We start from the raw sequence: 14,290 nt of genomic DNA on the forward strand, positions 1-14,290 counted from the left end.
TTCTTAGCAGCAGAAAATTAGGGGTCAGCGCAAAGAAGGTTTGCGTGGCCAAAGCATGCAGCCACAGTTGGGGCATGAGGTGACAACATGGACAACTGGTGCCAAAATGCCTCTGCGCTCTCTTTGGCACTCCATAAAGAAGGCAGGCCAGGTGGTCCGAGATGCTGGCCAAGCCCGGTGCTTGGTTGGGGGTGGGGGTTGGGGGGGATGAACCTCCCCTGAGGCACAGCTCAGGAGGAAAGGCTGAGGATGGGAACTGTTACACAAGGAGAGCCACCAGGCATTCTTTTGAAATGCAAGGTGTAGAATACTTTAAAAATGCAAAAGAAAATTTTCTATGTTCACACGACCTTGGTGTAGGTGTGTTTTGGTGTCCTCTTCCTGGTCTTTTTTTCTTTGAAGCACACACTTTGGAAGACCATCCTAGACGCTATCTGGGAGCAGAGGCAGAGCAGGGCTTGGCCTTCAGAGGACTAGGAGTTTGGCCTCCATGCTAAGCTGGTATTTCCAGGGTTGAGTATGTTGTGGCTCAGAAACAGCTGGGATGTCCTTGAAACAGACTCTGTGGCATCCTGCAGCTGGCCAGGCCTCTGATGTTCTTCCTTGGTGCTAAGACTGGAACACCCAGGCTCCTCTTCCCCAGGTCCACCACTCTAGGAGGCCCAGCCTCCTTTGAAATAGCACCAGGCCCTGGGCTCCTTTTGCTCAAAGAATAAAACAGGGGACTTCCCTGGTGGTCCAGTGGCTAAAACTCTGCACTCCCAGTGCAGGGGCTCAGGTTCCACCCCTGGCCAGAGAACTAGATCCCACATGCCGCAACTAAGACTTGGCTCAGCTAAAAAACAGGAACAATGCAGGATCTATGACCAATGTAGACAGCATATTAAAAAGCAGAGACATTATTTTGCCAACAAAGGTTCATCTAGTCAAAGCTATGGTTTTTCCAATAATGTATGGATGTCAGAGTTGGACTATAAAGAAAGCGGAGCCCTGAAGAATTGTTGCTTTTGAACTGTGGTGTTGGAGAAGACTTGAGAGTCCCTTGGACTGCAGGGAGATCAAACCAGTCAATCCTAAAGGAACTTTAGGAACCACGTGACCCCGGCTGGGAGAAATGAATGGGAGAAGGCCTTCACTCACCAGCAGCACGGGGAGAGTTGATACCACTGTGTGTGTGTGTGTGTCTGTGTGTATGTGTTGTGTTTGTGTGTGTCTGTGTGTATCTGTGTGTATATGGGCTGCTTCAGTTCTCCTACTCCTGTGGGCCACAGGACTACAGTTCCCAGGGGCCCCTGCTCCAGGCTGCTGGCCCCTAGCCAAAGCTGGCCTGTAACCTGACCATCCCTCTTGAAAGGTCACTTCAGAGCTCCTTGAGGGACAGCAACAGGGGGAGCTCTGAGTGGCTGGACTTCGGTGGGGGATGGGATGGGGGCAGTGGCCCTGCCTCAGGCGACCTCTCCCATACCACCTCTCCTGGAACTGAGAGTCCCGGTCCCCCTTTTCTCAGATGCCCAGTGTCCTCCACTAGCTTCACCTTTTCTGTTCTGGGCACCCTGATGCCCTGTGCAGGTGGCCTTCAGCCACAACATGTGTCCTTCCCACCCAAGGGTAGGGCCACCATAGAAGCTTGACCAGAGAGCATCCCGCCCGTGGTGTGCAGCCTATTGTGTGAAAGTTGAGAACCGAAGCCAAGCTGCTGTGCTGGAGGCTGGGCCTCCCGACACCTGCCCTCTTTGACAGCCTCCTCGGCCTCTCCAAGGAGCCCTGATTGAGGGCCCACAGTCAGGCCCCATCCTTCATCCATAACCCGAATTCAGGGCAGCCTCGGCCAAAGTCACAGCCGAGTCGCTCCAGGTAAGTCTCGGGCCTCTGGAGCCAGCACTCTGCCTGCTGCATCCTGACTCCGACCCTGCACAAGGCCGGCCGGGGGACAGAAGACAGCAGGCCCCAGTGCCAGTGTGCGAGAGGCCTGGAGGAAGTGGGTCAGTGCAGGGCTGCGAGGGAGCCAGGCTGGCCCTGGCCCTGCCCTGCCCCTCCTCTCCTCCGCTCACCCCAAAATAGCTCCCTGAGGAGCCGGGCCAAGACCCTCCCATCGAGGGAGGGGGTGGGGCAAGCTGCCCGGAGCCAGGCTTTAAAGCACCAGCCGGCCGGGGATCTCCACTCCCTGGTTGGAGGCACCGCTCAGGCCGCCCGTCTGCACAAGCCAGTCCGGCCCACCCTCTCGCAGCCATGTCCCGGCCCCTGACAGACCAGGAGAAGAGAAAGCAGATCAGTGTGCGTGGCCTGGCCGGTGTGGAGAATGTGACCGAGCTGAAGAAGAACTTCAACCGTCACCTACACTTCACCCTCGTGAAAGACCGCAATGTGGCCACCCCGCGAGACTACTACTTCGCGCTGGCCTACACGGTGCGCGACCACCTCGTGGGCCGCTGGATCCGCACGCAGCAGCACTACTATGAGAAGGACCCCAAGGTGCGGCTTGGGGCACCCCGGGTGGGGAGTGGGCTAGGGGCCCTGCCTGGGGGCAGGGAGATCTGGACCAAGTTGACCAGCCCCTCCCGGGGTCAGGACTTCCTGCAGCAAAAGAAAGGGTGCCTCCAGGCTCCTGAGGTTGGATGATTCAGGGGTGCCAGGTGCAATGGGTGCTGGGACCCATTCTCCCAGGGGGAGAAACCTGGAGAGAGAGGCCGCTCAGGGGCCTCGGGTCAGGTAGGCTGGTTGCAAAGGCTCAGCTCTCAGTCAGAGAATGGAGAAGCTGCTGGGGGTGAGCGGGAAGACCCTGCAGCCTGGGCTGGATCCTAAGTGGAAGGACATTCTACCTAACGCGTGTGTGGTGTGCTGGTGTGCCGGGTGGGGCACAGCTGGGGTGGCGAGATCAAGTGTCTGTTGGGGTCACTGGTAAATGTCAGCAACCTAACACTGCTGGGCAAGGGTGGGGGAGGGGTGGGGCGGGGACCCAGGAAACCAGGAGACCGGGCACCATCAGCATCCTGGATACTAGAGTCTCTCCGCCCCCCTTCTTGGGACTGAGGCTTGAGGGCCAAGGGGAGCTGGGCACTGCAAGGAAGGGAGATGGCCGACTCTAGCCCTGAGTCATTGTGTGACCTTGAGCCAATGACTTCTGTCTCTGGGCCTGGTCTCCCCTTTTCGGGAGCACTTGGTGGTGCTTCCCTGTGTCCTGACTTCCTGATGGGCTCTTGGCAGGACTGCGGGCGAAGGAAGGGGTTCCCAGCTCTCCTAAGCACGTCAGCCCCCTGAGGTGGATATGGCCCCATTTTTCAGATGAAGAAACTGAGGCTCAGAGAAGAAAAGTGATTTGTCCAAAGTCAGAAGAAATGCTGGGACCAGTATCTTACCTGCTGGGTCCCAAAGCCTGAGAAGGCAGGCAAACTGGAGGCAGGGCTGGAACCCACTGGGGCCTAGGAGTGGGGCAGGTGGTATGAGAGGTGCAGGCCCAACTGGGCCTGGCTGAATGTCAGGGGGGTGGCCTTGACCCTCCTTCCCCTACCCCTCCCCGTCTGTTTCTCCGGACAGAGGATCTACTACCTGTCTCTGGAATTCTACATGGGCCGGACGCTGCAAAACACCATGGTGAACCTGGCGTTGGAGAACGCCTGTGACGAGGCCACCTACCAGGTGTGTAGGGGTGGGCGAGCCTTCAGGATTGGGGGACTGACCTGTTGGCCCTTGGCCCTGACTTCTGTTATACCCTCCCACCTCTAGCTGGGCCTGGACATGGAGGAGCTGGAGGAAATCGAGGAGGACGCAGGGCTGGGCAACGGGGGCCTGGGCCGGCTGGCGGGTAAGTGAGCGGGGTGCCAGGGGACTGGACAAAAGTGTTCCTTTGGGTTGGGTCTCTGACATCCACCTCCATGCACACCCCTAGCCTGCTTTCTGGACTCAATGGCAACACTGGGCCTGGCTGCCTATGGCTACGGGATCCGCTATGAGTTTGGGATTTTTAACCAGAAGATCTCTGGGGGTTGGCAGGTGAGTGACCTTGGGCCCTGACCTTGTGGTTATAATGAAGATGGCTATTTGTTCGTTCATCTGCACATAGATCCCAAAGCAGTCCCAGCCTGGGTGGAGAGCATCCTTGCCCCTTCTCCCTGGCCCCAAGCCAGCTGTCAGCTGCTGGGATAGGAGGTCCATGGCTGTAGAATGTCTCAGACTCTTATACACACACCGAGCCCCCGTGGATCTTCCACCAGACTGGGGGCCCACCTACCCCAGAGCCGGTCATTCACGCCCTCCCTGTATAGGGCACACCAGGGCTGCGGGCTCCTGCCATACCCACCACCTGCTGTGGTGTGAGCCTGGCTCTGACTCTGCCTTCCTTTCTCCCCTGACCCGCCTGCGGTTCAGATGGAGGAGGCTGATGACTGGCTTCGCTACGGCAACCCCTGGGAGAAAGCCCGCCCCGAGTTCACGCTGCCGGTGCACTTCTATGGCCGAGTGGAACACACCAGCCAGGGGGCCAAGTGGGTGGACACACAGGTGAGGGGGAAGCCAGGGAGCAGGGGGAAGATCTAGTGAGGCGGGGGGAGGAGGAGTAGAGGTTCTGGAGGAAACAGGGAGATGCAAAGAAAGAGCCTGGAAGCTACTGGACCGAGTGCTATTTGGTAACGGAGGCCACAGAGGAGTTAAGTGACTTACTTGAGGTCACACAGCTGGAACCCAGAGAGGCTGGAGACAGGGTCACAGGGGAGCCAGACCACGTGAAGAGCTGGGAGGAGGAGGACACTGCCCTGCTCTACCACTGCTCCTCGCCTGACCTGCCTCCTCTCCACCCAAAATAATCACAGACTCTCAGCTCCCCTGCATGTCTGAGCTCGGGGCTTGATGGGAAATAAACCAACAGCCCAAAAAGGGGGACAGGAGAGAAAACTAAAGCCTAGGAAGGGCAAATGACATGTTCAAGGGCATAGAGCAGGTCGGCGGGAGCCTACCGCTAACCCAGGTGTCCAGACCCCGGCTCGGCCACCAGTCCTTCTGCTGTGGCTGCAGCTCACCGGCCTCCAGACGGCTGACAGCAACCTCGAGCCTTTCGGAACCGGGAGTTTGTTCCGCTCTCATCCACGCTAAGGTCCCGCCGGGCTCCGGCCGTCCTCCTAGCTGTATGCTCTTCGGCCAGTCCATCGCCTCTCTGAGCTGCAGCATTTGCTCTGCTCCAGTCAGGGGCTACTTATTGCTGGGGAGGGAGGTGTGGCTGCACCCCTTTCTCTGTGGTAGCTGGCAGTTATTGGCAGCAATTACTGATGTTTGCGGGCTTTTCCAGTGGCTCAGTGGTAAAGACTGCTTGCAATGCAGGAGAACGGGTTCGATCCCTGGGTTTGGAAGATCCCCTAGAGGGAGGCATGGCAACCCACTCCAGTATTCTTGCCTGGAGAATCCCGTGGACAGAGAAGCCTGGTGGACTACAGTCCATAGGGTTGCAAAAAGTTGGACACAACTCAGAGACTTAGCATTCAGCACGCATGCACATTGATGTTTGCTAATTGTGGGAGGTGGGGCCAGCATTAGTCACTGCTAATTAGCCCCGTGGTTAACCTTTGGATGGACTTGACCTCTCTGAGCCCCTCAGCCAGGCCCCATGATCCCCCAGTCCTTCCAGGAGTCCAGAGGGTCCTCTAGGTTGTGCTCAGGCCAGGTGGCCAACGCATCCCCACCATGGCAGAGCAGCCACCAACAGAGGCCCACCTTGGTCTCTGAGCTCATCCCTGCCTCCTCCTGGAATCCTGACAACAGCCCAGCAAGGAGGGCCGGCAGGGGTGTGGGGAGGCACTGGGATGTCCTCTCTTTATGGCCGAGGCCCAGAGAGGTTGGTAGGGTTGCTTGTGGTCCAGAGCTGGGACTGGAACCAGGGGTTGGGGGTTGGTGGAGCGCAGGGACAAAGCATGCAGTTCCAGCTCTCAGGGCCTCTTAGACACAGCAGATGCCCACCTCTTAACCACAGGCTGGGTGTCCCACAGGTGGTGTTGGCCATGCCTTACGACACGCCCGTGCCTGGCTACCGCAACAACGTCGTCAATACCATGCGCCTGTGGTCTGCCAAAGCCCCCAATGACTTCAACCTCAAGGACTGTGAGTTCAGCCGGAGTCAGCAGCCCCCTCCCATTGTGGCCCCCCCTCGACCCAAGCCTGACCCTGTTCCCACTTTTGTCCCTTAGTCAATGTGGGTGGCTACATCCAGGCTGTGCTGGACCGCAACCTGGCTGAGAACATCTCTCGGGTCCTATACCCCAACGACAACGTATGTTACCCCCTGGGCTGGGGACAGGAAGCCAGAGTGCGCGGGAGAGGGCAGGAGGGGGAGTGACACCTGCTGGTGCCCTAGTCACACTCAGGGCATTTTGCTGGCCCCTTAGTGTCCTGTGCTTCCCCCCAGTTCTTTAAGTGTGAGGGTGCTTGGATCCGGGGGTGTAGCCCTCCCTCCTGACCCAACTGCATTGCTGCTTCTTGGCGGAGAAAGACTCTTGGGTCCCTGAGGTGGAGCAGTTCAGGGCTCAGGAATCTCGGGGAGGGCTCAGGAATCTCGGGGTGGGTGGGAGTCTCTCCTGGCCACGCCCACGCAGTGTTAGACCACGCCCACCACCTTGACTCCGCCCCACCTCTCCCTGTCCTCAGTTCTTTGAGGGGAAGGAGCTGCGGCTGAAGCAGGAGTACTTCGTAGTGGCTGCCACGCTCCAGGACATCATCCGCCGCTTCAAGTCCTCCAAGTTTGGCTGCCTCGACCCTGTGCGCACCAACTTCGATGCCTTCCCGGATAAGGTACCAGGCCCCAGGGAGGGTCGGTCTCTACACCTCCTGTGAGTGGTGCCTTCCCTCCCACCTCCAGCCTCAGCTTGCAACGCCCATTTTATAGATGAGGAGGTGGAGGCTGGGGGTGGGTGTGAGGGTTATCTGCTTGAGAATCCTCAGTATAATCCACTCTCCTCTCCCTCCTGCTCCACAGCTGCTCCCATGAGGGCCTCCACCTAGAGAACCACAAGGGGCCTTGGGCAGGGGGTGCTCAGTAGGGGCAAAGGACAGTGACCATAGTCTTGGGCCCAGATTGACTGCAACCGCCCTCCACCCCCCCCCCCTCCCCAGGTGGCCATCCAGCTCAATGACACCCACCCCTCCTTGGCCATCCCTGAGCTGATGAGGATTCTGGTGGACCAGGAGCGACTGGAGTGGGAAAAGGTAGGCTTCGGGGCCCTCCCCCACTCCTGCCTCACCCTCTCCATCTCAGGGTTCCCTTCCCACTCTGGGGAGGAGATAGATGTGGGTGGAGCCCCCACTGAACACGGTGGTGTGAGGCCCAGAGGCGGGTGTCCTAGAACCTGGCCTGGCAGCGGCAGGGCTGGGGCTCTTGGCTGCACAGTGTGTGTGGAGAGCCTTCCGGCTTAAGCCCCGGGGGCTCCTGCCTCCCCATCCCACCTGTCAGGCATGGGAAGTGACTGTGAAGACTTGTGCCTACACCAACCACACGGTGCTGCCCGAGGCCCTGGAGCGCTGGCCTGTGCACCTCATAGAGACCCTGCTGCCGCGGCACCTCCAGATCATCTATGAGATCAACCAGCGCTTCCTTAACGTGAGTGGAGAAGGCCTGGGGTGGAGGGTGGGGGCGTGGAGGGCCTGGTGAAGTCTATGGGCGGAGATCTGGGGGTAGGGGCTGGGGACCGGTGTTCTGGGTCCCCGTCCTAGCTCTGGTCTCCCCCGGCACAGCGGGTGGCGGCCGCGTTCCCAGGGGATGTAGACAGACTGCGGCGCATGTCGCTGGTGGAGGAGGGCGCGGTGAAGCGCATCAACATGGCACACCTATGCATTGCCGGGTCTCATGCCGTCAATGGTGTGGCTCGCATCCACTCGGAGATCCTCAAGAAGACCATGTGAGACCCGCTCCCCAGACTCTGCCCCTCCAGCTGGGCCCCTCCCCTCCCACTGTGCCCCGCCCCTCCAGCTGGGCTCCGCCCACTGCCCGGTACTGGCCTCTCAGAGCCGCCCTCTGCTGGCCCCTTCCACAGTAGCACGGCTCTTACAAGGGTCACAGGCTTGCTATCCGGTCCAGTCCCGTTCTGGGATGTCCACTCTTACACACAGCATCCCCCTTCACCTCCAGGACCCTTTCATCAAGAAATCAGGGTAGGGGCCCCAGGGAGAAGACCCTCATTCCACAGGGGTGACTGATGACCTTCCAACCCTATCCTGTAGCTTCAAGGACTTCTACGAGCTGGAGCCTCATAAATTCCAGAATAAGACCAATGGGATCACCCCTCGGCGCTGGTTGGTTATGTGTAACCCTGGGCTGGCAGAAGTCATTGCTGAGGTGAGAAGTCATGTATGGCCAGTAGGGGTCAACAGTCACTGCAGGCTGCAGCCGGGTGTGGCTGTGTATGTGGTTCACTGTAGGGCGCCCAGTTGAGGGCTGAAATCCATCCTGCGCTGCATTCCCAAGCCTTGCATGTGTCTGGAGGAGGGAAACCATCTTTTTATGTGAGCTAATGGAGGCCCTGGCTGTGAAGGTCAACCTGAGGAAGTTCATAGCCTAATGGAGGGTTATCAGCAGGTCACATCTTAAGTAAGACCAGAAAGGGGCAGAGATTGCAGGCCCTCGAAGTTACTGCCTGTCAGAGGAAAAGGCCAGGATGAGGGTCTGTGGGGGTCAGATGGGCGTCAGCCATCCGAGCTCAAGGTCAGGAAGGAAGGAAAGATGTGTGGACATGCCCTACCCCCCAGGTGGGAGGCTGCAGAAGAAGGCACTGTCTGCAGTGGACTGTGCTTGTTTGACCTGGAAAAGGACCCCTTTGTGAAGGAGGACGGGGGAGGCCATGGGCCTAACTGAGCGCCATCTCCCTACAGCGCATTGGAGAGGAATACATCGCTGACCTGGATCAGCTACGCAAACTGCTCTCCTACGTGGACGATGAATCCTTTATCCGGGATGTGGCCAAAGTGAAGCAGGTGAGGAGCAGCGCTGCAACCTGGGACAGACACCTGTGCTGGGGCCAGAGTGGAGAGTGCTGGAGGGGCTGGATGTCCAGGTCAGGAATGGCCCATGGAGCCCTTCTCTCCTGCAACCTCAGGCCATGGTAGAAGTTGCCTGGAATCAGTCCATGGTGGGAAGGCATCATCTGACCTCACTGAAAGACCGCTGACGTTGCTTAGCAATGTCTGTCCTGATGCAGGAGTGGATGAAGGTGGCAAGGGGGCCTTCTATCCTCACCTTCCTGGGAAGGAAATGAGACTGTAGGATTTCCTGAGGCTGAGGCCTATTGGTGAGCTCTTCCCCCTCTCCTGCCTTCAGGAAAACAAGTTAAAGTTCTCTGCGTACCTGGAGAAGGAATACAAAGTCCACATCAACCCCAACTCGCTCTTTGATATCCAGGTGAAGCGGATTCACGAATATAAACGCCAGCTCCTCAACTGCCTCCATGTCATCACACTGTACAACCGTAAGTGGCAGGCTTCCCTCTGGCTCCTGTTCCTGCCTCTGTGTATCTCCCAGCGTACCACATACTTCTCCATCCACATCTCCTTTGGACTCAGGGAAACTCTTGGGACACAGAATTATCCCATTTCACAGATGGGCAAACCGAGGCTCAGAGAGGGGGGACATGACAGATATGAGGTCACCAACCCAGCCCAAGTCAGGCCTACTATCGCCCAGCCCAGTCCTGGCTGGCTGGATGCCATCAGGTGCTACAGCCCAGAGAGAAAACCTGGCCCACTCACTGGATCCCTCTGTTTCTCCATAGGTATCAAGAAGGAACCCAATAAGTTTTTTGTGCCTCGGACTGTGATGATTGGAGGGAAGGTGAGAGGCCGAGCCCAGATCATGGCTGTGGTCCTTTGATATCCAGGTTGAGGTCAGCTTGGTTGGGTTGCAGGATGGGGGTAGGAGGCCAGGCCGTGGAGCTGACCCCAAACTGTGCCCCCACAGGCCGCCCCTGGGTACCATATGGCCAAGATGATCATCAAACTCATCACAGCCATTGGGGATGTGGTCAACCATGACCCGGTGGTGGGAGACCGCCTCCGCGTGATCTTCCTGGAGAACTACCGAGTCTCGCTGGCTGAGAAAGGTAGGGTGCCGCCAGTGGGGACCCTAGGGAAGCTCTGATGAGTTCAGTCCCTGGAAGAGATATTAATCTCCTCTTCCTGGGGTACTGGTACTTTAAAGAAGAATCTGGAGAGGACAATACTCAAATCATGAGGATGTTCCCTTAGTGGTGGAATGTCATGCAATATGGGATGAAATTATAGGGGAGAGGGGTCTCAGTAGTGCCCTTCAAATCACACAGTGGAGCTGGGGGGGTGGGAGGAGTCCAGGTTAGATCCCAGATGTTCAAGAATCAACAAGAGGTGGGGAGAGGTCAGTGAGAAGGAGACAGTTGGTGAAGACTGGAGGGCTGGTGGGAGGGAACTCTAAATCTGGCCAGGCCTGGGACCAGACTAACTTCAGAGCCTCCAGCTGACAGGGGGGCTCTTCCTGGAGCTGAGCGTGTCCCCTGCTGTCACCCCGCAGTGATCCCGGCCGCTGACCTCTCCGAGCAGATCTCTACTGCAGGCACTGAAGCGTCAGGCACTGGCAACATGAAGTTCATGCTCAACGGGGCTCTGACCATTGGCACCATGGATGGGGCCAACGTGGAGATGGCAGAAGAGGCAGGAGAGGAGAACTTCTTCATCTTCGGCATGCGGGTGGAGGACGTGGAAAGGCTTGACCAGAGAGGGTATGGGCTGCAGAGTTCATAGTCCATGGGCAGGAGGCGCCAAGGTGGGACTGCTGGAGGGTAGAGCTGGGAGTGAGAGGCTCAACCGGGAAGGCTGGTCCGGGATGCGCAAGGTCTTTTTTTTAATTTATTTCGCTGCCTTGGGTCTTAGTTGCAGCATGTGGGATCTTGGTTGCGTCATGTCATGTGGGATCTTTTGTTGTAGTGCACGAACTCTCTAGACTCTCTAGTTGTGTTTCGAGGGCTTGCTTGCTCTGAGGCTTGTGGGATCTTAATTCCCCAACCAGGGATCAAACCTGCGTCCCCGCCATTGCAGGGTGGATTCTTAACCTCTGGACCACCAGGGAAGTCCCAGTACAAGGTCTTAGTTATGGCCATCACAAGTCTAGAAAACTTTTGAGATAGCATAACAAATAAGATGAATGAAATGAGAAAAGACAGAAGTAACACAGAGCTGAAGGAAAAGGGAGAGAAAATAATACCCACCCAAATTAATAATATCATTTCTGGAATTGAGAGTAAAATGAAATTCTCAGCTCCCTGGCAGCCATGGCAAAAAGGGAAACATGAGTACAGTAGTTATACCTGGGCTTGTGGTCAGAAATGCAGATCTTCAGAGATGATCTTCCTGGCATTACATTTTTAACATTTTACTTTAAAATATGATTTTTTTTTTCTTAGCATAGAAGCAGTCCATGCTCATTAATTGGAAAAATACAAAGCTACAGAGAAGAAAACAACTGTTGTTCATAATCTCATCCCCCAGATTTAAAGTCACAGTTTTCTTTTTCTTCATGTATTTATATGTGTGTGTGTATATATATATATATGGTTTTTAAAAAATTTAATTTTTTGGCTGCACCGTGCTGCATGTGGGATCTTAGTTCCCTGACCAGGGGTAGAACCAGTGTCCCCTGCATTGGGAGCATGGAGTCAACCACTGGATCACCAGGGAAGTCCCTATGTAGTTTTTAAAAGTTGGAAAGTATGTACAATATTGAATCCTGTTATCTTAACATTGGTGAAGCATTTTCTATGTCATAGTCTTTCAAATATTTTAAATGTTTGTATAGCATTCCATCCTATGGATATACCATACTTATTTAACTAATTCCATATGGTTGGACATGAAGGTTGATTTTCCTCATTTGTTAGTATAAATGTCCCTTTGATGACCAATCTTTTACACTGATGTCCACATCTCTGATTATTTCCTTAAGATAATTATTGTGCTTGCTATGTGCTAAGTCGCTTCAGTCACATCCGACTCTTGTGACCCTATAGACTGTAGCCTGCCAGGTTCCTCTGTCCATGGAGTTCTGTAGGCAAGCATACTAGAGTGAGTTGCCATGCCCTTCTCCAGGGGACCTTCCCGACTCAAGGATCAAACCATTGTCTCCTGTGTCTCCCTCACTGCACACAGATTCTTGACTGCTGAGTCACTGGGGAAGCCCAAGATAATTATTAGAAGGGGATATTTCTGAGTCAAAAAAGTATGTGTTCTTAAAGCTCCTGATACACATTGTCAAATTGTTTCCGAGAAAGTTGGTACCAGTTTACACTCAGCTTACAAGAGCGGGCACTAAATATTAAGAAGAATCTCTCCTGTGGGGCTTGACTAGAAAGTTCAGACTTGGTCCTTTGGACAAGAGGGAAATGTGAAATGTTTTAAGCAAAGTCCAACATGTTCAGAACTAGACTCCAAACAGACACTTTTGGCTGCAGGATGGAGGCTCGACTGGAGAAAGGAATGTCCAGTTGGGGGAACAGTGTGGGGCTGGCACCAGACGGCAGGGGGAGTCCCCTACAGCAGGCCAGTGCTGGGGACGGGGGTTAGGGACACTGTTGAGGAGGAGGCCATGGTTTCTGGTTGGAAGAGGGGAGGGAAGGAGATGAAACTGGTCTGGAGAGATTTGAACCTGGGTGGCTTGGGGAGTGATTGTGCTGCCCCAGGAAGTCGTTGGGTAGGAAGTAGTTCCTACCCCAGGGGAGGAAATTTGGTGCCAGGACAGTGATGAGCGTGGCTGGACAGTTTGAGTTTAAGGATATTCCTCAGGATGTACCTGTTGGCTCCTCCTGGAGCCTGAAAGTGAGGCCAGGGATGGACTCAGGATGGTAGGGAAGAAAAGCCATTTATGGAGGAAACAGACCTGCTGGGAGACAGTGGTGGCGTATGGGAAGAAGAGTGGAAGGACTTCTGGAGCAAGTGCCGCAGCTGTAGGGAGGACAGTAGCAGGCTGGACCTGAGTTTTCACTCTGGGGCTTGGAACTTCCTGGATATTTGCTGGGGGAGGAGCCAGGAACCCTTTTCCGCGGTGCCGACTATGGCTCTTCCCCCACAGGTACAACGCCCAGGAGTATTATGACCGGATTCCTGAGCTTCGGCACGTCATTGACCAACTGAGCAGTGGCTTCTTCTCCCCCAAACAGCCTGACCTATTCAAGGACATTGTCAACATGCTCATGCACCATGACCGGTGAGCTGGCGGGCCAGGGACCTGCACACATGGGGTTGTGGGGCTGAATAGGGCTCAGGAGTGGTGGAGAGGCTGGACAGGGCTTTGGGGCAGTTGCGGCCACATTCCTTTGGAAGTAGCATCACTGTCTAGGTCCCCAGGAATCCAATAGGACAGGATAGACTTGGCCCTCGACCCCAGGAGACTTCCCCACTTCTCCACTCCCCTCCAGGTTTAAAGTCTTTGCGGATTATGAAGAGTACGTTAAATGCCAGGAGAGAGTCAGTGCCCTGTACAAGGTGAGGGGTCCTGGGCCAGGGGTTGGCAGGGCTTCGGTGGCCCTGGTTGGGATGAGATGGAAGGTGGGGATCCCATCTGCAGAGCAAACCCAGAACTTCCTTGTGGCCTCTAGAACCCGAGAGAATGGACGCGGATGGTGATCCGGAACATAGCTACCTCTGGCAAGTTCTCCAGTGACCGCACCATTGCCCAGTACGCCAGGGAGATCTGGGGCGTGGAGCCGAACCGCCAGCGCATGCCGGCCCCAGATGAGAAGATCTGAGCCTCTAGACCAGACCCAAACCTGCCCCTGAGTCTGTTTGCAGTCGCTTGGGCCAGCTCCAGCTCCTCGTCCAGAGGGTGGGGTACTGGAGTTAGATCTCTAACCCTCTTCTTGGAACCCCCATTTCCCATCAGCCTCGAGCGGCCAGTGTTCAGCGTGATGAAGGACACTGCTCCCATCCTGTCCTCGGGCTCCCCAGCCCCTCCTGTTTACGGGTCTGACCAACTGCACCCACTCCCCAATAAATTGATTCTCCTGGGGAGCCTCCTTACTCCCCTCTCTGCTGGGAAATATTTTTAGCTCTGGGCGGCACAGCAGCTGCGCAATCACCGTGCCTTAGCCCCAGCCGCGGCAGGTGCATCCCCTCAAAAGGGGGGCGGCCTGTGGGGGTGGGGCCCGGGACTCTCCTGCCGGCTTCCAGGCGTCACCCTGCACGCCTCTCCTCCCAGTGCTGTGTCCATACTAGGTCAGCGGCCCGCGAGGCTGGCCGGGGGCGTGGCGTCCGCCCGGGTGGGGCCCACCCGGGACGGGAGCGGGGCCTTAGGCTGAGGCCT

General features: G+C 56.3%; 1 protein-coding gene across 1 annotated transcript; it reads left to right on the plus strand.

The window, feature by feature from the left end:
• Positions 1 to 1,880: 1,880 nt before the first annotated feature.
• PYGM (glycogen phosphorylase, muscle associated) lies at positions 1,881 to 14,007 on the plus strand. The gene is made up of 20 exons (XM_043927700.1): positions 1,881 to 2,472; positions 3,535 to 3,636; positions 3,724 to 3,802; positions 3,887 to 3,990; positions 4,366 to 4,497; positions 5,973 to 6,084; positions 6,171 to 6,253; positions 6,628 to 6,771; positions 7,093 to 7,185; positions 7,430 to 7,576; positions 7,711 to 7,874; positions 8,197 to 8,311; positions 8,845 to 8,946; positions 9,290 to 9,437; positions 9,741 to 9,799; positions 9,926 to 10,067; positions 10,511 to 10,718; positions 13,061 to 13,195; positions 13,407 to 13,473; positions 13,587 to 14,007. The coding sequence occupies exons 1-20, from the start codon at positions 2,230 to 2,232 to the stop codon at positions 13,734 to 13,736; spliced, it is 2,529 nt and encodes an 842-aa protein (XP_043783635.1). The 5' UTR covers positions 1,881 to 2,229; the 3' UTR covers positions 13,737 to 14,007.
• Positions 14,008 to 14,290: the final 283 nt, after the last annotated feature.

Source organism: Cervus elaphus, chromosome 2 (genome assembly GCF_910594005.1).
Source record: "Cervus elaphus chromosome 2, mCerEla1.1, whole genome shotgun sequence".
Taxonomy (NCBI): domain Eukaryota; kingdom Metazoa; phylum Chordata; class Mammalia; order Artiodactyla; family Cervidae; genus Cervus; species Cervus elaphus.